The sequence below is a fragment of the Diorhabda sublineata genome, chromosome X, assembly GCF_026230105.1.
Source record: "Diorhabda sublineata isolate icDioSubl1.1 chromosome X, icDioSubl1.1, whole genome shotgun sequence".
NCBI lineage: Eukaryota > Metazoa > Arthropoda > Insecta > Coleoptera > Chrysomelidae > Diorhabda > Diorhabda sublineata.
This window is the reverse complement of record NC_079485.1, coordinates 27,181,061-27,207,958: the sequence shown is the minus strand read 5'-3', so window position 1 is coordinate 27,207,958 and position 26,898 is coordinate 27,181,061. Positions and strand designations below refer to the sequence as shown.

Sequence of the window (26,898 nt, the reverse complement as noted above, 5' to 3'; positions counted from 1 at the left end):
ATTCATAGAAATTTTTTTCCTGTTCATAAAAGGATACTTGCATGGTTTGAGAGAAAAAAAGTTTTGGATAGTTTATATAAAACATTTATCATAATTTTTTTTCAATTCTTCGTTCAATATTTATTATTGAAAAGTTAAAAATTTTGTTTTCAGTAAGGCCGCCATAATGCGTGACATTATATAAATAATATATAGGTATAAAATATAAAATAAGCATATACATCTGTTATTCTAAAATAATCGTTATTATTAAACTTGAGTTAATCTGAAGTATTATACTTTTTGACGTTATTTCATATCAGAACTTGTAAAATAAACAAAAAAATGAATACATTTCAAAAAATGCAAGTACCCGTTTCTAATCAACAGCTTTGTGATTTTTGATGTAATTAATTCAACTTCAGGTGTGATTACTGGTGGAAAGTAAGGCAAATATAACATTGAGTTTCAGATATATAGGTGAATCATTGTGTTTCTAGAGGACAATTTGAATCATATTCAGAGCACAATTAATCCTATACTATTAGCAATTGGAGGTTGGTGAGGTTTTAGGCATTAGTTGTACTGCACGGACACTATGGTTAACATAAGAAGGAAACTGAAAAACAAAATATATGATACACCAACTGATACAAGAGTTTGATAGTAATTTTATGCTTAGTAAATATTGAAAATTGGGGGATCGAAGGAGGAGGATTTTGAAAGGAAATTGAAAAAATTTTCCAAACTAAATATTAATATAAATTAACGGTCAAAAGTTTTTGTTAACCCCATAATCCATTCATTTAATTTCAAAATAATACATTAATTTTTCTTTCATATTATTGTTCGAAAGTGTCTTATGAACCAAAAATAATAGTGTCCTTAGTACCGGCTGATTTGTTTTTTATTCTTCTGTGAATTATTCTTTCGGTGTTTATGCTTGTAGTTTAGTCCAAGTTAGCCCTACGAGACGCTGTGCTTTTTGAACCAACACAATTAACAATCCCTTTTTTCTTTAGTGAAATATTGCACGCACAATGGATGGAACTTCCTATTTTCTTTGTTCGATGAGTTTGTTATAATAGAAAACAAACTTTCCCTAATATTAATACAGATTTTATATACATTGGGCACAGTATATTCTGTTTTAGTTCTTCTTTTGTGACCAATTTTGAGTCATCATATAGTTTAGGTAAAAACTTACAGACTGTAGTTTCATTACTATATTATTATTTATATATGTTCCTCAAAATATGAATAACAAAATCGATCGTATTGTTTCTATATGTTGTGTATGACGAAAACTAGAGGGTGGGCAAAAACTTTTGACCTGTAGGGGATATTAAATGTTTCAGAATAATTTTTTTGAGTATAACAGTATATTTTAATATGTTTTTTCCAACAAATCAGTGGCTAACAGTATTACACATCTAATTTACAAATGATAACCAGGTGGGACGAAATAGATATGTCAAAATTCTGTACAAACAATAATTTTTATATACAATAAAGAAACAAAGAATTCATAGTTTTTCGTTCTATATAAATATTTTATGGCGGATTTATCTATAAGGAATAAAACGAAGTGGAATATAAAAAATTATACTTTAAACATCTTTTATTGATAACAAAGTCAATTAATGAAAAAAAAATAGGATGCAATACTCAATGAATCTTTATGTGATCTAACATTTAATTTAGATATATACTAAAATTTGATACAACAGAATTGTCACACTTTTTTTTTGTTTCATATCCCGCATATATATATATATATATATATATATATATATATATATATATATATATATATATATATATATATATATATATATATATATATATATATATATATATATAGTGTACGTTATACTTTCAAAATCACGTGACAAAATCATCTGTATGTTAGGTCACTTTAAACAGAAAACAAAAAAAAAGCCATATAAAAAATTAAACATAACTTGGAACACTGACCATTATATTTTTGTTTAACGAAATTTAATGGCTGAAACAAAAAATCCGTGCTTACTCAACCATAAACCCACTCCTGTTCCAAGTAGAAGGGATACGAGGTTAGTCAGGAATAAAGTGCAAAGACCTTTACGCGAAAAAATACTATTTTTACCAAAGCGTGCATATCGAATACTGAGATCTCTGTTGTGGGGACGGAAGGTCCAATTCTTTGGAGGCAGGGAGGCAGGACGACTACTCCAGTCAGACGAATCCTGTAAGGAAAAACAAATATTGTAAAACGCTGAATAAATACAGATTAACCTATCGCTTTTCTTCAGTCTTTATTTGATAGGAAAATTTGAGCAAAAACATTTTTTAAACAAAAACAAAATATGAAGCCAAGTTTACACGTGCCAAGTAGCTAAAGCAAATTACTAAATCAAGTGGCTCAATTTAGTTACTTGTATGGTGAAAACAACTTGATTTAGTACTTGCGCAAGTACCTAATTTAGTAAACTGTTTAGTCATTTGAATAGAAACAATTTCTATTTACTTGAGTTATAGAGGGTAGAGGTAAGGAGGACCATCTCATATGGGAGCTTAGCTTAAAAACTGTCCGCTTGTAGACGGTAAATTATAATTCAAAATTTGACCAGATTGGCGCTCCTGTCGGACGAGATATTATATGAACTTAGTTATTTTAGATAGAGTGAAGTATGCAGTGTTAAAAAATTTTAAATGACTAGAGTCGTTAATTAAATATTGGTCTAAACTATTCACGTAGTACAAAATAATTTTGTAAATATAACATAGAAAAGCTACTGTGAGATAACGCTAAATGTTAATTAATTATTCTGAATTTTTAGAAAGAAAGTCTCAATTATCACTTCTTTATTTCTCTGTCCTTATTCTTAAATTTCTAGCGCTTTATTTAAAATTTACACTCATGCGATAGTAGCGCCTCCCTAACGTAAAGAATTTGATGGACGCTTTCTGTAGCACAGAGATGGTTCTCCTTACCTCTACCTCCATATACTCGAGCAAGTAGTTTCTTCCACTACTGCTTTAAGCTCGGGATTCGTTGTATAAAGAAATTGAGGTGATCATGGGCATAAAAGGATTCCGAGTGCCCGAAATTAAACAGGCGTTGAGGTCAACTTACTCTCAATAGCCGATCTCATTACTGTGTTGTTTTTCGTAATTTGATCCAGTAGTATTTCAAACCGTTTTTTACTCATCTTCAACCAATTTCTATATTCTGGTGCGTCTTCAGTTGCTAATTCTCTTAATCAAGTAGAAGAAGCACCATATACATCTCTTCGACTGATTCATTTTCGTACCCAACAACGCTTATTTTTCTTTTTCTTCTGCAAGTGTTTCTGATAATTCACCACATATGTTCATGATACAATGCCGTATTGCTGCACGCATTTTTTCAGCCATGTTTAATTCTACAGTATTAAATAACAACTAAACCGGAATACTTATCAAAATGTAGGCACATGCTAAAAAACCGGACTTAAATTTTAGTTACTGGGTGTAGTAACTTTAGCTTTAGGTACTTGAAACGTGTAAAATCGGCTTAACTTTCATTCATAAGTGAACATCGTTCTTTGTACATTGTATGATTTTATTACTCTATAAAAAAAATTAAAGGGAGTAATAACTTTATTCAGTATGCAATGAATTCCGTTATCAGCGTTTTAAAGTGTTTAGTTTGAACTATTAGAATACATTAAAAAGATAAAAAATTTATAGTTAACGTGGCAACGTGATCAACTGACGCCAATAACTATATTGTATTTGTAAATAGATATGATAATCAAATATTTTGTTAGGTTATGTTTCTAGGATGATAAAATATTGATATTATAGTAAAACTTAACCACAGATGCCACACGGTGACGATATCTGATATTGACTTGTCGGGTCAAGGCAAATTTTAATTTATACAAAAGCCGAACCGATCAGATTTTAGTAATGAATCCTTGTACCAGGGGCGGGCTACTGCATGAGCACTGCAAGTTCTAATTGTAAATGATAAATTGATAAAACAGAATTTTTTTGTTACTTCGAGATCGCTTTGTACGATGTGTTATTTTAGTGAAAATATTAAAAACTGATGTATTCATCAATAATAAAAACCTTTATTACTATTTTCAAATTAACGAATTGAGGTTACGTTATGATTTTGACTAAAACAAATAGAAAGATGTAAGAATATTGAAATAAATTACTGAAAAAGAAGAAGAATAATAGTGGTATTATATAAATAACGTATTTGTAATGAGAAATTACACATATAACCTCAAATATATCGTATCTTTTAATTTTTATGTTAGGATTACTAAATTTTGAATAACGAATTAGTTCATTTGTATGTATAAATTGATTTTCAAATCAATTTCGGCTTTTCAAAAACATCATTTTTTTATCGGACCTATATAATCAGTTATTTCCTTCTCACTGGTATTAAAAACAACAAAATGGCGACGTTTTATTTTCGAATATTTATTTAATGTAAATAATAATAAATTTTGAGTTGACAGGATGAATTATCCACCTAGCTTTCGATTTACGTTCATAGTAGCGAGTAGGCGGCCAAGGGCCGTTGGGAACATAAGCCTTCTGATAGGCCCATCGTGCCCCACTTGACATTACCGATGTCCTTTGAGAAGCTAATCAGGCGCTTTGAGCTTTTGATGTCATTAGGCAAGCTGAGAGACTTTCTTAAGTGTTTTAATCGCGGTCGAGTGAGTGCTAGGCACTTACAGATGACGTGATGTACAATTTACTCATTCTCCGTGCATCAACGGCACTCGTGATCGTTCATGATGCACATGCTGTAGATATGGCATCTAAGATGATCGCGTCTAGTTAAAAGTCCAGTCTATTCAGATTTCACGTCTATATAATTAGAGCAGTTGATTGGTAAGAATCAATTTACGTTGTTGCAGTATTATCAATTACCTTGGATACAGGAACGTGCTATGCACACTCTGACCTACGTTATAATCCTGGAGGTTGAAAACTATGTGGCTGATTCAACTGGAGAAGCTGGATACATTTAGTCCAGCGCAACACGTAACACACTGTGGGTTAGGCGCCGAATACCTTTTTTCGCCTTTTTTCCAGACTGCTTAGTTCTTTAGGACTATTTAAACTGCATAACATTATACTATAATAGAGTTTGTGTGATTTTGTGCCGAATTAACACGAAGATATTTTGTAGATATTCATACGAAGAAAAGGTTAAAAACAAAAGGTAGGCAAATATTATTAAGGAATAAACCGAGGTGAGTAGGAAAAAAACTTGCATAAGAAAGTTTACTCAAGATATTTATACCAAAATAATTGTGTGGTTGTAAAAAATGCATCATATTGTTTCCCCTGTTTATTTTTTAGTGGCGATAAAGCGTAGACGGAAGTAGGGGTCAGCGATCTAAGGCACTTAAAATCTGAAGAGACACGAGAACTTCGAAAGCCATTATCATTGCATAGAATATGCGTTATTATAATCAATCAATATCTTGGGTCAATTAGATTCTCATTTAGGTTGAATATACCGAGGTATAATGGAATATAGGTATAGATATATATATGTATAGATATATATTTTCGAAAATTGTATTATGTTTTGTTGTGAAATTGTACAACTCCCATATCAATACTAGAAGCCGAACGATGTTTTCCAATGCTAAATCCAATTAAAACGTATATTCAATGACCGAGGATCTTCAGCAGCTCTTTCCATGTTATCCATTGTAAACAAATTGATATCCAAAATAGACAGTTTTAATTACAAAGCGCTAGCCAAAAAGAACCTAATTCTTACGAAACAGATTGTTACATCGCAACGAAGGTTCTGTCCTGACTCCCAAACTATACCTTAGTTTCTTTAGTCTCTCAAGATCAGTTGTGGATTCACCAACAGGCTGAGCGGGCTGAAAAGCCTAGTGCGTCTTGTTTCAAAGGGCGGCAAATTATTTATTTTATTGTTTATACGAAGAAGACGAATTTAATAAAAATTTAAATGCAAGTATACTAAAGCTTTTTTTGCTTGAAAAGATTGAAGAACTATTTATGATAGATATTAAGTCAAGAAAAGCTAAACTACAACTAATAAACTAAAGTTACCGGACAACTGTCCTCCATTTCGGGCGCCCAATTTTTTTAAGTCCTGTTTGCGCCGTGGTCGTCCTGGTAGTCTGTGGCTTTCCGGCTTTTGCCGATATGCAAGTTAGACTGTTGGCCCCTTCGGCATCCGTTCGACGTGACCAAGCTATCTTAGTCTCGCACTTTTGATCTCTGCTACCAGGATGGGCTCGCATTGGGTCGAAGATCCGCTGAAGTACTTTCCTCTCTCACTAATTGAGTCTCAGTTCATCTCTAACATTCATTTTCAGGTTTCAGAAGCATACATGACCACTGGCCTTAGTACTGTACGGTACATCTTGGGGAGTACATTACCTTGTCGTGGTGATGGAGCATGAGTGTCTTAATGACCTCTTAAGCTATGTCGACGGCATCTTAAGCTGCTGGTAGAATCTCTGACAGGTTAGTGTGAGAGACCGAACTATCAAGTATTCCAACAGCGCCGATACGGTGCATAAGCGGGCAGAAGAAGCTCCATAGCCGTATTGAAGGCTGATCTTGTGCTGGTTGGATGCCAGAAAGACAAAATCTCTCTACTTGGCCTTGGGGTTAACGAACACATCCCGTAAAACATCAGCTGTTATGAAGCCAGATAACAAAAGCCTCGGAATTGGACAGAATAAACGGAAGCGAACCTTGCAACGAAAATTTTGCACTAAAAGTACATCTATATAAAAGAACGTAGTTGCTTTATCGAATTCTCACCCCCGTGCGACTCACCAAAGCGTACATGTGTTTCTAGACGCTGCGAATTACCAACGTAAATATAACAAGAAATATTATTTTCAAACTTTTATTGATAAGAAGCTTCCGTGTCATTAATTTTTTTCATATAATAATGTTTATGTCTTTATTAGGTGTTCTTGTGAATGTATGTCTTCTTTTTATTGTATTTAAATAGGATGAAAGGTGACCGTGTTTGTTCGCTGGGTCGTTAACGAATCATCTATCGAACTACTTACAGCTCTGATTTTTTTAGAAAGAAACTACTTTCAGTTGCTGAACTGCTAGAGAAAGCCGAATATTTGGACGTGGATGATTCACAATTTCTTACAGTATGCATATACATAATCCTCTTGAACATGATGGCGAAAATAAGGTCTGTGCATGAATGAATTCATCAAGGAAGAAGAAACCAAGAAAATACTTTAGAAAGCTAAGCCTTGGAGAAAGAATTCCACTGTATAATTTCTCGATAGACAAGAAGAAGACGCTGCCTGTGTAAGAATAAAACCACTAAAATTTTGTTGTCTAGTTCCATTACACGATAAATGATTTGATGAATTTCATGAATTGTGCTTACATTACATAGAATTAAATAACTTTCCGTAAGTGTCCAAGGGGTAGTTGAAAGGATAAATATCATAAACTACAATTGGAAGATTTTTTTAAACATTTTTTGAATCATACATTTACTCTAATCATTTTAAAACATTTCCATAGTTCTGGCTTTATTAACAGATAAGCAAATTAAAATGTTTTATTGAAGAAAAATGTGAATTATATGATTGTGAGTTTCAAAGGAAAGTAGAGGCGGCAAAAGATGGATAGCCTTCAGGCGCCAAATCTGTAAATCCGCCACTGCTCTAGGTGGTTAATTGTTAAATCTTCTCGAGTTGTTCATGAAGTTTTCAAAATTCGAGCCGCCACTGCTTTTTATACATTCTTTTATAAGATAATTCCTTTCCATTTTCTGATTAATTTCATTTGCTACTTAATTTATCTTTCATTCGCTTAAAGAAAATATTCTAATATATTTTTATATTTTACAGAAAAATTACATACTACACAACGTCACGACACAAGTAGTTCAATGGTTCAATGCAAAGACTGTAATTTGGGTAATATTAATTAGTTAGTGCAAACACATTTATCTAGGTTAAATATACTTTTTGGATTGTTAAGCAAGCAACCTAATTATAATTTATTGATTACAGATCATTTATGCTAAATAAATACATTACAATTGCTTTGGATAAGAATAGCGATCAATTCAACGGAAAATCCCCAACAAGAGAATCATGAATGTTATATTTTAGTAAAGAATGCTCGTCTATAGTTTAAGTTACAATTTGATGAAGCTATAAACGACGTTAAACAGGAAACGAACCAATCAATAATTTCATTGTGATAATATAAATAACTATGTTATGGGCTATTCAAAAAAGGAAACCCAAAAATGTGCGCTAATTATAGATCTGTCGCCCTACTATACACGGTCTACAATATTTTTAATTCCATCAAAATGGATTTAGACCCGGGGGATCAAAAATACATATTTTAAATCAAATTACAGAAAAATGTTACAATCAAGATACAAATATCCACATTCTATTTAAACAAGCTTTCGACAGCTTAAAAAGAGACATAGCACGTCCCAAAAACATTGATAGAGCTCACCAGAATGATGATGAGAAACTCGAGAATTCGATATAAATCGAGGAGTCAGACAGGGTGTCGGAATATCAACAACTTTATTTAATATAGTACTAGACGGGGTAATAAAATACTGCTGACAGGTACAATTACTAATAAGGACATCCAAATATTGACATACGCAGATAATTTGGCGACAATAACGAGAAGTGTAAAGAGCCTAAAGATCGATCAAGAAGCTAGTAAAAGGAGACTAGAACTAAATGAAGGGAATAATGAGAATAGGGAAATATATATTCGAGGAGGTTGATATTTTTTAAAACTTAGTAGTAATAGTTAACAACCATAATGAACGAGGAGAGGAAATTGTGAAGAGAAAAACCCTGAAACAATCCAAGAGAATCATGAAACTCATAAAATGCCAACAGTAACCTATGGAGAAGAATGAATCTAACAAAAGCTGATAAAGAAAAACTTAACACCTTCGAAAGAAAAATAAGAATATATGGGCCAAAAAAGTTAAGTGAAACTGAAATTATAGAAATCTTAAATGAAGAGACAATAACCAGATATCTAAAATCGCAGCGAATACTGTGGCTAGGACATATACAACGGATGAAAAATAATCGTGAAGTGGAAAAAATAACAGAATGGAAATCCTTAGGCCCAAAGGAAGACCAAAAAGTCAATGGGAAAGTCAAGTAACAAGTGATCTGAATAAAATGAGAGTCCGTGGATGGTGGAGTAATACCCAGGAAAGGAAAAAGTAGAGAAAACTAGCGGAAAAAGCCAAAACGTACAATGAACTTTAGTTTAAAAAAGAAATTGGTTAGAACGTGGATTGAATCACCACAAAAAATGAGTCAAAGAACTTTTGATTGAGCATAAAATAAAATAATGTTCCTCTAGTTTATAATTAGTGGCATACTAAAGTTAGAATATTTAATTAAATAATGGCTGCCTTTGGTACATTTATTTACATCTGTTTTAGATCTTCGTTGAAGGTTAACAAACACTTAAATTGCGCGATGTCTAACAAGGATGAACCCATTTTAAGCTCAATCATTTGCCCGTAAATAGATATTTTCTCCCGGCGCCGTGCGGCGTGTCTAGCCACCAATGTCAATCTCCTCGATCTTAAAAAATCAATACCACCATCTAACTAAAGTCTTGTACATTGTTATCGTTGCACGTTGCAAAAAAATGGTGGTAGTTATTTTTATTTTTTCCTTAATTCATTATTTATTCTAAAAATAGCGTAAGCTTGCTAGCAAACAATAAAAACGTACAAACAACCGAACATAAACGTGAAGGTGTGTTTATTAATAAACACAATTAAAAACAGTACAAAGACGAGTATTTATCACATTTAAAATATTGTTTAAAGAAAACAAAAGTTTTTAATAGAAAACAATGAGATATGAGATATAAGTTCATCTCTTATTTATAATGACAGATATTTTCAATGCATTTCCTATTATTAGAATTGTATGCTTAATTTGCTGTGATTTATAAATGATGTTTTTATATGTAAGCAAATATTAACCCTCGAAATAGTTTTCAGTTTTATATAAGTACTTGGGAATGTACACAATCTCACAAACGAAATATTCAGTTTCGTTACTATAATTTATAATATTTGACATTGACACTGCGTCATATTTGTTGCTTCATAAAGGTCATATTCCCTATGTATTTATAAAAAAACATACAACACTACAACGCAAAAGCCTGGGGCTATTTTTATACACAAAAGTGTCGGTACTTGAGAAAATATATATAAAAATCTCAAGCGTACGAGGATGTTCCCAAAAGTACCTGACCTTACAAAGAAAACACAAACATTTTTCAACCTAATCTTTTAGATCCATACATTTTTCCCGATATTCTTAATAATGAGAATCGGCAAGGCCTTCAAAATATCCATTAACTACCGAAATATCTTGATTGTTGGGAAATCTTTGACCAACGAGCCATTTTCTCAAGTCTGGGACAAGAAAATAATACGAGGGGGCTAAATCTGACGAGTAGGGTGCATGAGGTATCAATTAATTCATTAATTTGGGCCATTGTAATAACAGGGAGCTTGTGCATTGTCTGATGAAATAACACTTTCTTTTTGCTTAATTTCTTGACAAGACATTGCCTACAGAACGATTTTTGCCTTCCTTGGAATCGGTTTACCCTTTGCAGTTCATTGTTTTGATTGTAATTTTGCTTCGGGTGTGAAATTATGGACCCACGTTTCATCTATGGTTATGAAACTGCGCAAAAATTCTGCTTTATTTCTGTGGACCATTGCCTAATACTCGATGGAAACATTTTCACGACGCTGTTTTTGTTCCATTGTGAGTAAACACGGAGCCCATCTTGCGCACAGCTTTCTCATGTTCAAATTTTTAGTTAATACGTGATGTACCGTATTTGTTGAAACGCCTACTATGTCTGTTAACACACAAACTTTCAGTCGACGATCATCCAGTACGTCTCTGGAGTCGTTACCGCATTTAGCCGACCACTACGAAGCTGGTCTTTGCAGGTCCTACCGCCTCGTTTTAACTCTGCTACCCAATATTTTATTGTTGATAACGAAGAAGCAGTATCCCCCAGATTAGAATCTAGTTCAGCTTTTATATTGGTTGGGCTAAATTCGTTTCAAATAAAAATATTGTAGTACATAACGATGATCAATTTTCTCCATGTTTACAAATTCACTAAAAACGTTCACTATTGATGGCTGTCAAACAAATATTAAACAGCGTGTCGTTTTCAAACTTGAAACATATATAGATTGTGTACTTTTTAAAACAATGATATTTTTTGAACAACTACCGCCATCTCTAGATCAGGCCAGGTACTTCTGGGACCATCATCTTATAAGCAGCTGTTTTAATTTTCTTTCAATTCTTCTGCCACTCATTTATGTATATTTTTTCTTGAAATGAATTCAGATATAATTTGGTTGTTTAAAATGTATTTAATTTGTATACCATATGTTGTTATTACAGTTGTTAAATCAATAATGTATTTAATTTGTTTATGGTATAAGAAATATAACATGGATAATATATTAATTTAAAAAACGCTTTTGACTAACAATATGTGAATATATAAAAAATATTGAAAACTAAAATTTGCGAATTACCAGAAGATACAAATTGACTAGGGACCGACTCACTTATTAGTTATGCAGATGAAAAGCGGTCATTGGAAACTATTCTCTAAGGGGGAGCGTCCAAATACAAATATGGAAAGTGATAAGACAACAACGGAAAGAAATAACAGAGGTTAGCGAATCAAGTCAAATATCAGAAGACAAATGGATAGACTACTCAACAGAGCTAGTTAAAGAAGATGGTAATATTAAAAAAACTGACCATTAGGAATAACGTGGAAGTCACCATTCAAGAAGTCGACTAAGCCCTGATGACCTTAAAAAACAGAAAATCTCAACAACTTACAAATCAATAAAATTTTTAAGTGTTTCTAAAACCCATCTGACAACTTTTCTCCTTCCTACCATGCACTGCTTGTATAGTTATATACCTTTACTCAAACTTCAGTTTTCTTCAATAAAAACTGATTTTTACATAAAAAAAATTCAGGTACACAAATTTTAATTTCATAATTTGATGAGTAACATCACGTTACTTCCTGAATTGCCATGTTTGTAGCCATAGTTTGAAATTCCACTATGTAGAAATACTAAACAATATTGAATTTGATTGTATAAATTTTTTTTGAATAGTAAACCATTATTTTAATTTGGAAGCACAATGAATATGCAATAAAGGAAAATCAAGGTATATAACTTTTATCTTGAAATTTGGAAGGGTTTCTAAAGCCCATCTATCATTTTTTCTCCTTCCTGTCATGAACATAAGATTATTTTTTTACTTCTAATCATAATGATTACGCTTCTTAAAGTCAATAAATTTGTACAAAACCTCTTCTTGTGGCTACCTTTGCGAAAAACATTTATTGTAGTTTGGAGTTTTTCAAATATAATTGAAAAATGTAGCTGTCATTTGAAAACAAAAAAATATGTAGTAAATGTCAATGTTTTCGATATTAATATTGTTTTCTCCACTGTGATAGATTCCATATGAAACAAAGAAGAAATAAGAGGTAACTGTTACACTTAAATACACAATTGTTGATTCGAAATAATTGAACATAGAATTACATTTTTGTTATGAACCCTTAGTAAATTAATGACGTTTAAATTTAGGTGTATTGTTCAAGGGCGACATGTTTTTCTAACAACTATTTCCTACGTATTCAAATTACTGTTTCATTAACATACCTAGTGTAGAAATAAAATATATTTTTTAAATTATTCGTAGTCGTTGCAAAAAACTAAATTATACCCCGTTTTTAAACTATACCCAGATTTTAAACTAGGAGGACTTATTTGAATTCAAGTTCTGATTGGTCAAATTGCAGCCGGTTTTACATCGCACTTTTGACATATATTATGATTGACAATTGTACAAATTGTCAACAAATAGTGTTCATTTTGTTCTTTGTTGCGTTTTTATTTTTGTTTTATTAAAATATAAAATTCTTGTCTGGACTAATTTAAAAATGGATCCAGATAACATTCCAAGTACTAGCAGACATCATTCGCCCTCCAAAAAAGGGGGCTCCGGAATTTTAGGCCACTTATCGGCTAAAGTGAGGAAAAACCTTGTGAATTAATTTGCGATTAATCTATGCATTATAGACATGTGATTGTTTGGTGTTTTTTAATAGATTTTTTTCGCTCAATGCAGTGATATAACTCGCATGCGAAAGTTTTGAAACGCCCTGTATATTAAACAGTATAGGCGAGAGCAGAGATCCATTTATTATCTTAATGAAACCTGGCTAAATGAAGGTCATACGAATTCCAAAATATTGATGGATCTATTCGAGATAAAAGAGATGCTGTTCTTAAAGGATTGTCTACAGGTCTGAGAAAACCATCTGGAAAAGGCAAACGTCCTTCATGCGGATTCTGAGCATGAATTTGTTAAAGATGGATTGCCAATATTTGAAAGTGAAAAAACTGAAGATCATCATGACGATATAAATGAAGTGGTATTGGTATAATTGTTGAAGGAGATGTGATTGTAAAGAACAATGCGTAATACCACAATCGTAGGGTAGAAAAGGTTCCAACAACATCTACAGTGAAAAAACGTATACAAAAATGGTTTCAATCTAAGAATATACAATTTGATATGAATATTGTACTTAGGCTGCCACCATATCATTGTGAATTGATCCCTATAGAATTAATTCGGACTCGAGTAAAAAATGAAGTGTCAATCAAAAATACTACTTTTAAACTTGAAGATGTAAAGGGTCTTAATGCAAGCCTATGGATAAAGAGGGTGATGGATTGAAATACCTTAGATAAGTCTTTCCCCAATTGAGTGATGCCAAATTAAAGGAAGGTATTTTTATTGGGCCACAAATAAGAAAATTGCTGGACGATGACAATTTTGCGAAAAAGCTTACCAGACCGGAACTTGAAAGAGCATGGAAGGCATTTGTTAGTGTAGTGAGGGGATTTTTGGGCAACAATATGGATCCATACTACCAAAAGTTAGTTGATGAACTTCTAGGCACCTACAAATCCCTTGGTGCTCGATTGTCATTGAAAATTTATTTCCTCCATTACCATCTGACATTTTTTCCCAAAAATTTGGGAGCTGTCAGAGATGAGGAGGGTGAAAGGTTCCACCAAGATATTAGAACAATGGAAATTCGGTATCAAGGACGATGGGATTCGGCTATGATCGGTGATTACTGTTGATTTTTAAAAAGAGAAAATGCAACCACTCATAAAAGGAAAAAGTAGAACTAATTAATATTTTGATTTTTTTAAAGTTTTCGTTTTTAATAGATGTGAGGCATGTTTATTAGATGTAAAATATAAATATTGTCAATATATACGATTTAAAAAACGTATTTTTATAATAAATATTAAATTTTTTACCAATGAATATGGTTCTATGAATGTAACATAAAAACCTTACGTGTTACAATCATTTTTCATTCTTTTGGTACTACAAAATAATTTTTTTTGTCGACCAGTATTATTTAGTTTGTGGTTCATCATTTCTAGAGAGTACAATTTTAATACGACTAGTATTTTATGTCCAATCTAGTAACTTTTCTAATGGTGTGATTCAGGTTTCCTAAAATGGTCCTCCCAATTTAAAAACAAGGTATAGACATTGAGATGTCATTAATACCACCAAAATGATGATTCCAAAAAAACGCAGCAAGTAAGAAATAGAAATGGTTTATGAATACCTGGGCACCAGTATCCCCTAGCAAACACCATAAACTAAGGCACTAGTCTTCCAATAAAATGAACATAAACTTGTGGTTTTACAATCCCCAAGCAATTTCTATAAATTTTTTATTCATTGCTATGGAGTATGCTAGTCTAAATAAGGTATGATGTTATCATTGTAGTAGTTGTTTTGTATTAAAGATTCTTCTTGCTTGAGGAAATTTTATTTATTTTAATGGAAATTTCATGATTTTACGTAAATCGTAACTCGTCTAACTTTATTGATGCCCAGTTCATAATAAAACCACGATATTTATGTAACTGTATAAACCCTTTGTCTATTAGACACCAACAGAATAACACTACAATATTGATATTATTTCAGTTAAATAACCAGAGATTAATTACATTCTGTTTATTCACTGTAACATTACCACCATTGGGTTGGAAACAACATTACGTGTATTATCCGGTTTCGTTGTTATATGTGTAATGGATATGCAACAGATTTTAATAGTTCTGGAATTAATTATAAAAACTATATTTAGTTTAATGGAAATATTGGCATTCGTATGATTAGCTTCCTGTAAATTAAATGGAAACACGAAAAACTGTGTGTAATAGAAATATTAGGAATGTACCAAACGGTTGCGAAAAATAAAAGTTAGTCTAAAATGGTAGAGAATAACACGTAATGCAGATAAAATCAGTCAAGTGTTATTGACATTGGAACAGTTCACGGTAATCCCAAAATAATTTCAAAAACTAAAGATATTTATATTTTACGAATATCTGTAACTAACCAAACTCGAATAAAATCACAAACTGTAAACATGATCAATTATAATTACACATAAAATTGAAATAAAAATAATTTGTTAGTAAAATATCGTAAACTGGAAGTGAACAGTGTAAAGTAGAAATCACTGTTTTATTTGGAACCAAAAAAAATGATGATACATTAGATATTGAAGGTCAAAAAACCCCTGTATCTAGAAATTATATAAAATGCAGTGATTATGAGGCGTCATTAACACATCAACAAAATTTAAGTAAGGAAAAAACATTTTTTTGCCAAAAATCGATTTTGTTCATCAATCATTCCAACACTTCTCTTATCGATGACGATTGTGAAAGGATTTGTCTTTTGCCTCAAAATAGGCTTCAATTTCTTATCAGCGGGCATTTTTTGAAATCAGCAAATAGACAATAATCACTGAGGGCCAGATCTGGACTATACGGTGAATGAAGAAGCGATACGAAGTGTAAGCGACATATGAGACCGTTTTTTATTTTTGCATTTAAACGATCCAACAACTCTGTGTAGTATTCTCTATTGACTGTCTCTCTCTTTTGGAGATAGTCGATGAACAATATTCCATACGCATCCGAAAATACTGAAGCGTTAACTTTCCCAGCTGGCTGTTGTGCTTTTGGACGCTTCGAACGTGGTTCACCGGCTGCAGTCCACTCAGATGATGATCATTTTGATTCCGGAGTGAAGTGATGAATCGATTGTCAGATATCAATGCAAAAAATCTAATTTATTACGTGTAAACATTGCCAAACACTGCTCTGAATCATCAACACGTTGTTGGTTTTGATCGACTGTGAGTAAATTCGGCACCCACTTTGACAAAAGCTTTCTAATGGTCAAATGTTCATGCATAATTGTACACAAACTGTCTTCTGATATCTTTACGTCCTCAGTTATCTCAGTAACCACATCAATTGGACAACCAGAGCGTTCACCATCATCGGTGACTGTACGACCATGTTTAAATTCAGCAAACCAATAACAAATGGTTTCTTTCGATGGAACAGATTCCGGATCACACTACAAGCCATTGCTGAGCTTGTACAGCATTTTTTGCATCAAGAATAAATGATAAATTAACACACGAAATTGTTTTGAAAATAACAAAAGTAGCCTCACTTAAATGGCTGTCACTTTTTTTGACGTCATGACATTTTACACATAGTCTTTTGAAAGTTGGTACTTCACAAACATCATATGGATTTAACAATGGCAGCGCCATCTGTGTGTGAGTCACACGACTTATTGAGAAACATTGGAAATTTCTTTCAGGTATAAGAATCCACTGTCGTCTTTAGACATAACTTTTACAAAATTTTCCATCATGCCGGGCTTTATATGCAACAGTTGTAATAGTATGTGGTAAGGGTTCACTAATGGACCATTTTTAACATTCCTCTATCCTGGAATAAGTAATCCAAGCTCGTGTAGTGACTTTTTCTTCAATGCTGTCGCAAATGAAACAGCAATATTTTGTGTAATCAAGCTGTAGCTCAAGCAAACGAACAATGACTTTAAAATCTCTACAAATTTTCCAAACATGTCCACTGTATTTAATTTTTTCACATAATTTTCTTGTGAGCTAAAGTATCTTTATACCAAAACTGAAATTTGGTTTTTGGATGGATTTTTTCCCTTTTTTAAAGAATTTCATAAAAACTAATCTTACTTGTTCCTACAGATTTGTTGCCAGCTTGGAGAAGGAGTTTCGTGAAAAATTATTTTTGCTTTCTTTTTTAAATTATTAAAGATTTGAACAGAAAGCTTGAAAAATTTATTATCGATAGCAGCCACCTGTCACTTTTGAAAAAATTGAAAAGGGAGATGATGTAATGAGTCAAAACTCCACGAATTTCGAAACCTCTCACGTCCGCCACTTTGTATTTTTCTTTGTCTGTAGGCATTTTTTCAGTTGTGTAATGGATTTTTGAAGTTTAATAATAATTATTGAACAATTTACCAACGCACACGGATTTAGCACCAAATTGTAATACCAATAAGCTATTTTCATGTCGACAAACCAAAAAAGTACAAAAGCCTTAGTAACATGTCAATTGATAACCATGTATGAGGAATTTATAAATACGAATGATTAAATCAACCCATTTTTATACTAGAATATTTCCTATTACTAAGAATGTGGAAAGGCTTTGCTTGTCCTAGTAGCCTGGATGCAATCTCCTCGGTCGTTCTCTCTTAGTTCCCTATGTCAGGGGACCAGAGTAACTTTACCACCCTTTTCCAGACAGTAAATTGGGTATCTTATAGGATTCCATTACTAGACTAAAAAGTATCTAATCATATGATTATGACCCATTCACTTTGTCTAGTTTCCTAACGCCAGTGAACGGATTACTTTCCAAACATAGTTTACGCAAAGCCATAATGTTAATTGCTTTTATTAAAATATTGTACATGTTTTCTGATTCCATTCACAACAATGATGATTAGATATTTTAAAAACACTCTGTCTGGAAAAAATGTATTGCGTATATATTTGGACTGATAAGAAAAATTCTATTTGTAGTATTAATCACAAACTAAATATAATAACAAGGTATTTTTATATGCCTTTAAATTAATAACAAAGATTCTAATCAATGAAAACAAAAAATAAACTTGTATGATTCACCAGACATAAAGAACAAATTTTATGGACTACCTCATCAAACATGGACAAAATATGTCTTATATTGGGATAACAGAAATGCAATGTTCTAAATAACAAAGTAAGTATTGGAAAAAGTAGAACAATATCAAAAGAACGAGACTTCTCAATTATACACAAATTAAAATAACATCCATAACTGAACATGAGATAGATTCAGAAACTTGGTTAGTGTCTTTTGATGACTCAGGTATGGTATGATTCCTCCAAAGCAGTTACTTGAAAAAAAAAAACAAAAATTGTGATTTATCTAGTTTTTCATTGGATTACAAATAATTTTGTTGTATTGCAAGGAACCGGATGCTCCTTTCTTATCAAATATCAGAGTGAATATGTTGTTGCTTATTTTAATGCTTAATTGGAATTTTCAAAGCTCAAACTACTCCTAAAACAGTCAATTTTTTTTATCTAACTGCACTACAACATTTGGTCTCCAGTCATCACGGTCCAACGCACGGCGTCTCAGCCCCCTCACATCTAGCTCCCAAAGATCCTCTTCGATATCATCCAGGCAGTCGCAGGCTCTCAGGCTTCTCCTTATATATATATTTATATGTATATATAGATTTGGGATCTCGTATAAATTGCCATCCAAAGGATCTATTGTCCCCCTTACAGCTGATCAATCAATCCCACTACTTTTAAGATATCTTCGTCTTCTATTTCAAGCGCTCCCAGGTGTAGCGCTCTGGAGTTCCTTAGTGTTTCACACTTCGAGAGAATGTGTATAGATGTTTCGTCCTCTGTACAACAAAATCGGCACGCCACATCATCAGCTAAGTCTAGCGTCTTAGGGTGTTTGTTGAGGCGACACTGCCCCAATAGAACTCCTGTTAGTATTTTTAATTGTTCTTACTTAGGTTGATATATTCAGCAGATCTACTCTGATTATAGTTTCCCAGAAGTGTCTGCCTGACTCAGCCCCTGTAGGTTATTCCAATAATTGGTTTTGCTCATCGGGCATAAGCTTCAAGTGGCCTAGCCATCTAAGTCTGGCCCTCTTGACTTCTGTCACCAAGCTGGGGTCTTTATAGATATGGGGTCCATATTTTCAGTTTAAGATCTTTCGCTCCCACGAACAAAATCATGTATTTGAGATTATGTTCAAAGAACGAAAAGAAGTCTTTTTGTTTCAATGATAAATATTTGTAAGATAGTGTAATCTAAAGATTTGTTTAACTAAAGAAAAGTGGGAAATTTAATTATCTTTAATTATTCATTACTTTCTTTTTAATTTGCAACATTCTTCTTAATTATAATCATATTATAGTGTAATTATAAAATCTTTTTTTTAAATGGACCACTTAGGTTCCTGTTATTTATTATTACAGCAGTGAAACAAATCAATCATAGTTTTGTTTAAGTTTCTACATATTTTCCATCAAAAATGTATTTTGTTTTCAATACTTTGAAGGTTAGGCTAATGTCAAGTTTATTTTGTACAAAAAATATATTTTCTGAAGATAATATGATAAAATAATAAATGATGAATTGTTAATACGTATTTTTGATGAAAACGTATTTTATGTACCGAGCAACAGTACCTGCAAGGTCATCAGATTCATAAATTATTAAAATTTCTACAGGTTACCCAATATTTTTGTTTGCAATATCAAATCATCAAAAATGATAAATTTAAAATGGACAAAAACAAAGGCATAAACATTAAAAAAACTGGAGAAGATGGAATCATAAGAAAACAATTAGCACAAACATAGACAGAAGAAAAATAATTAAAAATATTTTACCTCTATTTCCGGCAAATCTACAAGTCTTATGGAAAAAAGATAGATAGCGAAGTTGTACGTAATAAGAAGATCTACAACTTGTATTTACACTTTTTTCACATAACCTCAAAATTTATGTGAAAAATACAAAAAACCAAGTTTTTCATTTCATTTGTAATTTTTATCTTTTACAAAAAACATTTTTTTCCACGGAATTTTGTGAAGAGTTAACTTTTTATGTCCAATGTACGTTGTGATTTATTTGAAATGAGTATTTTTTCACGTTATTTTGACATAATATCGAAAAAGCACCTTAAATTTCGAACGAAAATTCTCCCGTCAAATATCTGCTTTTATAAAAAAAATTGGTGGGATTTTTGTACGTTGAAATCTCTACTTTCTGTTAGTGTAAAAAATATTACCATCACCGCGGTAAATTTTCTCAGAATAGGAAAAAAATAAGACACAAAAAACTCGCATCCGAATTTTTTTCTAATTCTAGTTATTCATTAAATTTTTTCATTCTAATTACACGAAAAACGTGGATTCCATGTTACATTGATAAATATAAGTAATAGGATTGTAAAATTTTAATAAATGTCCAAAAATTGTACATATGAAATTTTTGGATGCGAATTTTTTGCCTTTTGACTGAGAAAGTTTACCATGATGGTGGTAATATTTGTTTACACCATCAAAAAGTAGAGATTTCAACGAACCAAAATATCAACAACTTTTTAAAAAAAGCTGATATTTTAACGGAGAATTTTCTTTCGAAAATTGGGGTGCCTTTACGATATTATATAAAAATAAAAATTTCAATTCAAATAAATTACAGTATATTTGGGACATAAGATAATTTTTCATCAAATTTCGTGGAATTTTTTTTTTTCGTAAAATCTGGCCTTTTTGAAATTTTCACATAAATTATGAGGTTATGTGAACAAAGTGAAAATACAAAAGTTATAGATCTTTTCATTACTTACAAGTTTGCTATTTGACTTTTTTCCATAGGAATTGCAGTTTTACGGGAAATCGAGATAAACCGTTTTTTACCCTTAAAAACTCACCCCCTTTCCCTTTCCGACCTCAGATCGCCCGTAAATTATCTACCTTTCATTTTTATTATAATCTCCTCCTTTTCCAATAGGTTTCAGCCTACTATTATTTTTTTTTCACTCTTATTTTTAAAGGGTTCTACCCTGTAGTATGGGAGTATGTACATAACGTGAAATCGCGAAGTTTTACGAATTAAAACATAATTTCAAACTTTTGAATAGAAGTGTATATGCAGTGTCTCTTGTTCCATTGATCTCAATATACTACCAAAGAGTAATTATTTACATTATTTAATAGGTTGTAAACTTACCTCTTTACCTTCGGAGTTGATATAATAGTTTTGCCATTCAAGGTTCATAACAGGGCCTTGTACTGGGCTATTTGGTGGAGATTTTGGGCTGCTTCTTGGGGTATCTCGTCTTGATCCTGCCAAGGAAACTCGAGCAGATGATTGGTTAGATTCTTGAGCTTCTCTGAGTAGTTTTAAATAGTCTTCTACAGAAATTGTATGGGTAATAGATCCTGGGGTAGCACTTCCTTGGGATCCACATATTGATCCAACACTAACATCAACCCATGATTCTGAAAATAAATATTTAAGGTGAAGAATGTGGTTCAGATCACAAAATTATCAGTTAACATTATGAGAGAAGAAGAGTGTCCCTTGTAATGTTTCTGATATTTAAAATATATCATAACTGGTTAACTCCTTGATGAATATATATAAGAAATTAACCCACATATATTATAAACAAGGCTATACATTCTATTGAAAATTGTAGCCACTCAAATTGAGCTCTTTTGCCCCTGTATTTTTGTGAATAGTCAGCATCGACTATTGTTCTTCATTTATTTATGTCCTGTATCTGTTTGTTCCAGTCACGTACTCCCAGATTTTGCTTATCTTATACAATCTGATCTTCCCATCTATTTTTTTTTGTCTACCTGGCAATTTTTTCTCATTCCGTATCCATTTTGTAATTTTCCTTATATCCTGCTATTTTTCCATTTTTCTAATGTGTCCGTTTCATTGTATTCTTTTTGCTTTAATAATGTTAACTATATTCTCATTTTTTAATATATTCTCAATTTCAAAGCTCATAAGTCCTCTATACTCATTATTTTCAACTTTCGCTGGTCCATAAGTTTTCCTAATTATTCTCTTCTTATGTATCCTTAGTTGTTATTCATCCATATTTGTTAGTCTCATAGTTTTAGTGGTGTATGTAACTACTGGTTTTATCGCAGTCTTGTAGACTCTTAATTTAGTTACTCGGCTTATTTTATTGCTCTGCATTATGATTTTGAACTTATATGCCCTATATCCATCAGGATTTGTTTTCAATTCTCTTTTTCCTGCCTCACTTACAATTTTTTCTAATGTGCTCTCAAGACTCTTTCGGTCCCTTGCTAATAGAGTTAAATCATCATCATATGCTATTGTATTGATTTATTAATCATACTTCCATTGATATTACATTCCCTTATTACACTGCTGAGAGTCTATCATCTTGCCTTACCCCAGCATTTATTTAAAATTCCTCAGATGGGCTGTTTTTTGTTATTACCCTTGTCCTAGAATTTAACATAGTCATTTTCACCAATCATATCAATATCTGGGGTACTTGTAGTTTTCCCATGTCCTTTATAATTGTCCTACTTATGGAATGTCGAATCCTTGTTGGTAATCAATCACTTGTTTTATCGCATTTAATGTCGATTTTCCTCGTCCAAAACCTTTTTGATATCCCCCTATTTCCACTACCTCTTTCAGTCTTTCATTTATTATTATTGTTAGTATAATTGCTGCTACAATGTCAGGATTTCTTCCCCTTATTATTGGTGTAATTGATCCAGTAGACCACTCTCTCGGAATTGGTTCTGTTTCCCATACTCTTTCTATGATCTTGAATATTTTATCTCTTAGGTTATTTTATTAGCTCATTCACTATTTCGTCTAATCCTCCTGTTTTATTGTGTTTCAGTTTGTTGATTATGTCATTACATTCCTCTTCTGTCGGTTTTTCTTCATTTTCTTGTCACTCATATCATCCTCATATTCACTGTCTTCTTCCATTATTCACATAACTTGCACAAATAGTATTATAAAAAAATTCCGATATACAGAGATCAAATATGCACAACAAAGAAAATACAATACATGGGATTTTCTATGTAAAATATCATCATCGCCAAAAGCTAATTTCTAATCTATAGTGATTACAATACAGAAAATATGTTTCCTATAGAATTCTTCAAAAAAATCTTATTTCCTATGTTGAATGTGAAAAATGAACGATCTGTAGATGTAGATAGATTACTGAGATAATAGTAATTCACTTTTCAATCAATTATTGATCAACCAACATCAAGGTATTTGGCTAATTCAGTATTGAAACAGATTTCGTAAGCTGAGGAGAAGGAAAGATTGAATTAATTTATAATATGATGTTTTGAGGATCTAGGACCTATAAACTGTTCCTATCCTAATTCAGGAATGAAAGTATATCTTAAAAAATATTTTTTTTATTAAACAATTTACGGAATTCAAATCTGTATTAGTTAGATTTTGGTTACTTTAACAATAAAAATTAATTAAAATTAAATACTATCCAATTTGTAGCAATATCTGATAAACTCCTATTAGACATTAAAATTAATAATTTTTTTCATTCATCAAAACCTATTGCAACCTTCACTACATTGTTGGCAAAGTGTTAATGGGTATTAATATCCATTACAAATTTCAAATAACAAATTTCTGAAGTGTGCAAATGTGCATAATAAAAAGTAATTGTTCATTAATGCTTCAGATTAGAAAGTAACATAAAAACATTACTGTACAAAATTCCTGAAACAATGAAGAAATTATATTGGGGGTCACAAAATAGAATTCTGATTTTATGCATCAATAAAAAAAGTATATGAGCAAGGAGAGAATTCCTCAACTGTTTGTATATTTGATTAGAATTTAAAATATAGGTATATATAAAGAAATTAAATTTACAAATATGACAAAGAATTTTCGAAGAAAATCATTAGTAAGTATATAGAAATTATATTTTAATAAATGAATATATTTATAAACTAAATATAAATATTATAAAGTAAATTAAGACAAAAGGAATATAAAAAAAGCATGTATAAAAAGAAAATGTACATCTTTTTGTATTTAAGTTTACAGAAAATTATGACAACCTAAAGTATATAGTATACAGAGAGAATGGTGACAGATTTATAATAATACAAATAATCCACAAATAATCCAATTCAGGAACATTTTGAATTTGTTCAGTAAAATAGACAACTATTAAAGTCCCTTAATTTCAAAAATAATAATTGAGATTGTCTTGAAACTGGTTCTGAAAAGTCATTGAGAAAAACAAGTTTTTATATCAAACCACATAATACCTATATAGTATACAATATTAACGTTTATATATTCAGTCCATTTTTTTCTTCTTCTAATAATCAATTAAAGGGTACGAAACTAATAGGGTAATAATTATTTATAGTATCATTTACAGAAAAGAAGTAAGGCTAATTAATATAATTTTTACACATTTATAAATAAGGCATAATGAAAAGCGACTTTGTGTAAATATTGTTTCAATTCAGAAAGTGAAATGGATAAGCAGAGAGTAAATATAAAACCATGTAAATTACTTTAGGATTATAAATTATGGCTTCTGTAAAAACATATTTGTGTAATTTTAGAAGTCCAAATTTTGTTTCTACTAGAGACTAATACCAATAATCTTCGAAGTTGTTATGCTTGAAAATTAATAAAAGTTTTATTTATTTGATGTACATACAGAAATATTTCTTAAATAGTTTTGAACTTACCTATTATTTAGCTTAACATTATGCTTGCATACTTGTATATCTTAGTAAAAAATGTACCTAATGGTTTGATCAATTTATACAGATATCATCATATCATCAAGACAACTATATTGGTAATATTTTTTGAAAATATGCTAAGTAAAACTTTGTAAATATTTCAAGTTTAGTATATGTAAATAAATGTATATAAGTAGGTATATTAAACAGGTTTCTAAATTGAATTGCAGATCTGTTTAGTATGAAATCCTGGCGCATGAACATAATATTAATTTTTGTACAAAAGACTAATACCATAGTTATTAATTTAAGTCAGTAACATTTGAAAATATTAAATTGAATACTTAACATAAAAATTTCTATTCATATTCACTGCAAAAAAACAAGCTCTGTCCGAATAATGATAAATATAGTTTGTTATATCGTAAACCTAAATTTATTCTATTTTTGAGCGATCAGACTGTAAACATTATGCTATTTACACACAAAGCTTTTTATTGTTGGTATAATGATCCTTTCAAAATTGACAAATTTTACTTCTAAAGTCAATATTATCTATATTAATACTATAAAATATCCTAAATATAAGAATCCTTATAATATTACGAATATTTCATCCAAGTAATGAAGAAATAAGGCATATTTACAGTCAAGATCAGTCGTAAATACAAATAGCAATGACACACGACATACCAGATGGGAATATAAACAATAATTCTTACCTCCAAGATCATCTACGCTTGATTTTGTAGATGACATGTTTAAATTCCTTTAGAACACAAAGAAACTAAACGATATCAGCACTCAAATCGTTTTATTTTACTCCTGTTAACAATTCACAAGAACTTCTTGTACGTATGGTACTAAACACAACTTTTCGGCGTACGTGACTTGACAATCTGTTGGAAACAACAAACATCTAGTTTGCGTTCATCTTTGTTCAACAATGACGGCGCGGGTCCACGTGATCTCTTACGCCAATCACAACCCACATAAAAATACCAAAATAAACAAATAAGATTTAGTGGGCATTATATTCAAAATAATATAGAGGGCGATTTTTAAATCAAGGATAGAAAACTGTAAAAAGTATTAGAGGTTAATTTAATTTTAAGATTAAAACGAAAATAATTTTTACAATAGTATCAGATCATAATTTCAAGAACAGATCTCTTTGGTGATGTATATTATGTATAAAAATAATAGGATTTTAGTAATTAAGTTTTATATCGTTTCAAAGTACAAAACTGTTGTATCTCATGGTAAGTAAAATGAATCATTCTGTAAAGTATAATAATATTGTTGAAAATCTTAGTTTTGCTTCATGTATTTTTGCACAGAGAAAATTTTTGAAATAAGAATCATACATCACTCAAATGTAGGGCCAAAACCACAAAAAGGATTATTCAAATTTTAATTCTTAATAACTTTTCTTCAACATTTAGTCGTATTTTAATATGCAGAGATAGAAAATAATAATTATGTTTTTAAATCGTCTTGATTTTAGGTTTCTTTCAAACATTATAAAGAAAACTAATTTTATAACAGAAGAGACCTAAAGTCAAAACGATTTAGAAACATAAATATATAAAAGGTCTAAGAAATATAATAATTTCGAGTTTGGTTACCCTCATAATAGATGTGAATCAATATTTGCTGTGAATAGCAAATTAAAAACATTTATTTATTATCTTCAAATAAATTAAATCAGTATCTTAAGCAGTCTTTCCCCTTAGAGTATTAAATAGGATAATCAATTACATGTACCATCAATACTTTGCTCACCAGTATATCTCCCAAAGTACTTTTTTCTATTTATTTAAAATCGATATACTGTTCAATGCAAATGGTTCTCTGCCAGTATGTACTAAGTTTTTCTCAATTTATATTCAAGTTCAAAGCATCTTGATTTTATATCGATTAGAAAGCCTTTCATAAATGTATCCTTTTTTGGTAATTTAAAACAATTCAAAACTTAAACATTCAAATGTACAAAAAATTGAGGAATTGGCTTCAGAGTTTATTGAGA

General features: G+C 31.1%; 1 protein-coding gene across 1 annotated transcript; it reads right to left on the bottom strand.

Annotated features, from left to right (window-relative positions):
* Positions 1–1,804: 1,804 nt before the first annotated feature.
* Positions 1,805–25,803, bottom strand: LOC130451447 (BCL2/adenovirus E1B 19 kDa protein-interacting protein 3). The gene is made up of 3 exons (XM_056790465.1): positions 25,592–25,803; positions 21,337–21,608; positions 1,805–2,207 (listed from the first exon to the last, which is right to left on the bottom strand). Exons 1-3 carry the CDS (start codon positions 25,626–25,628, stop codon positions 1,971–1,973), a joined length of 546 nt encoding a protein of 181 aa, XP_056646443.1. The 5' UTR covers positions 25,629–25,803; the 3' UTR covers positions 1,805–1,970.
* Positions 25,804–26,898: the final 1,095 nt, after the last annotated feature.

Bases quoted from the DNA above. Each gene is read 5' to 3' on its own strand.
- LOC130451447 (XM_056790465.1), bottom strand. From the start codon at position 25,628: ATGTCATCTACAAAATCAAGCGTAGATGATCTTGGAG. The intron at 21,609-25,591 runs GTAAGAATTATT...ATTTATTTTCAG, and splicing joins AAGCGTAGATGATCTTGGAG to AATCATGGGTTGATGTTAGT. The intron at 2,208-21,336 runs GTAAGTTTACAA...TTTTCCTTACAG, and splicing joins TCAACTCCGAAGGTAAAGAG to GATTCGTCTGACTGGAGTAG.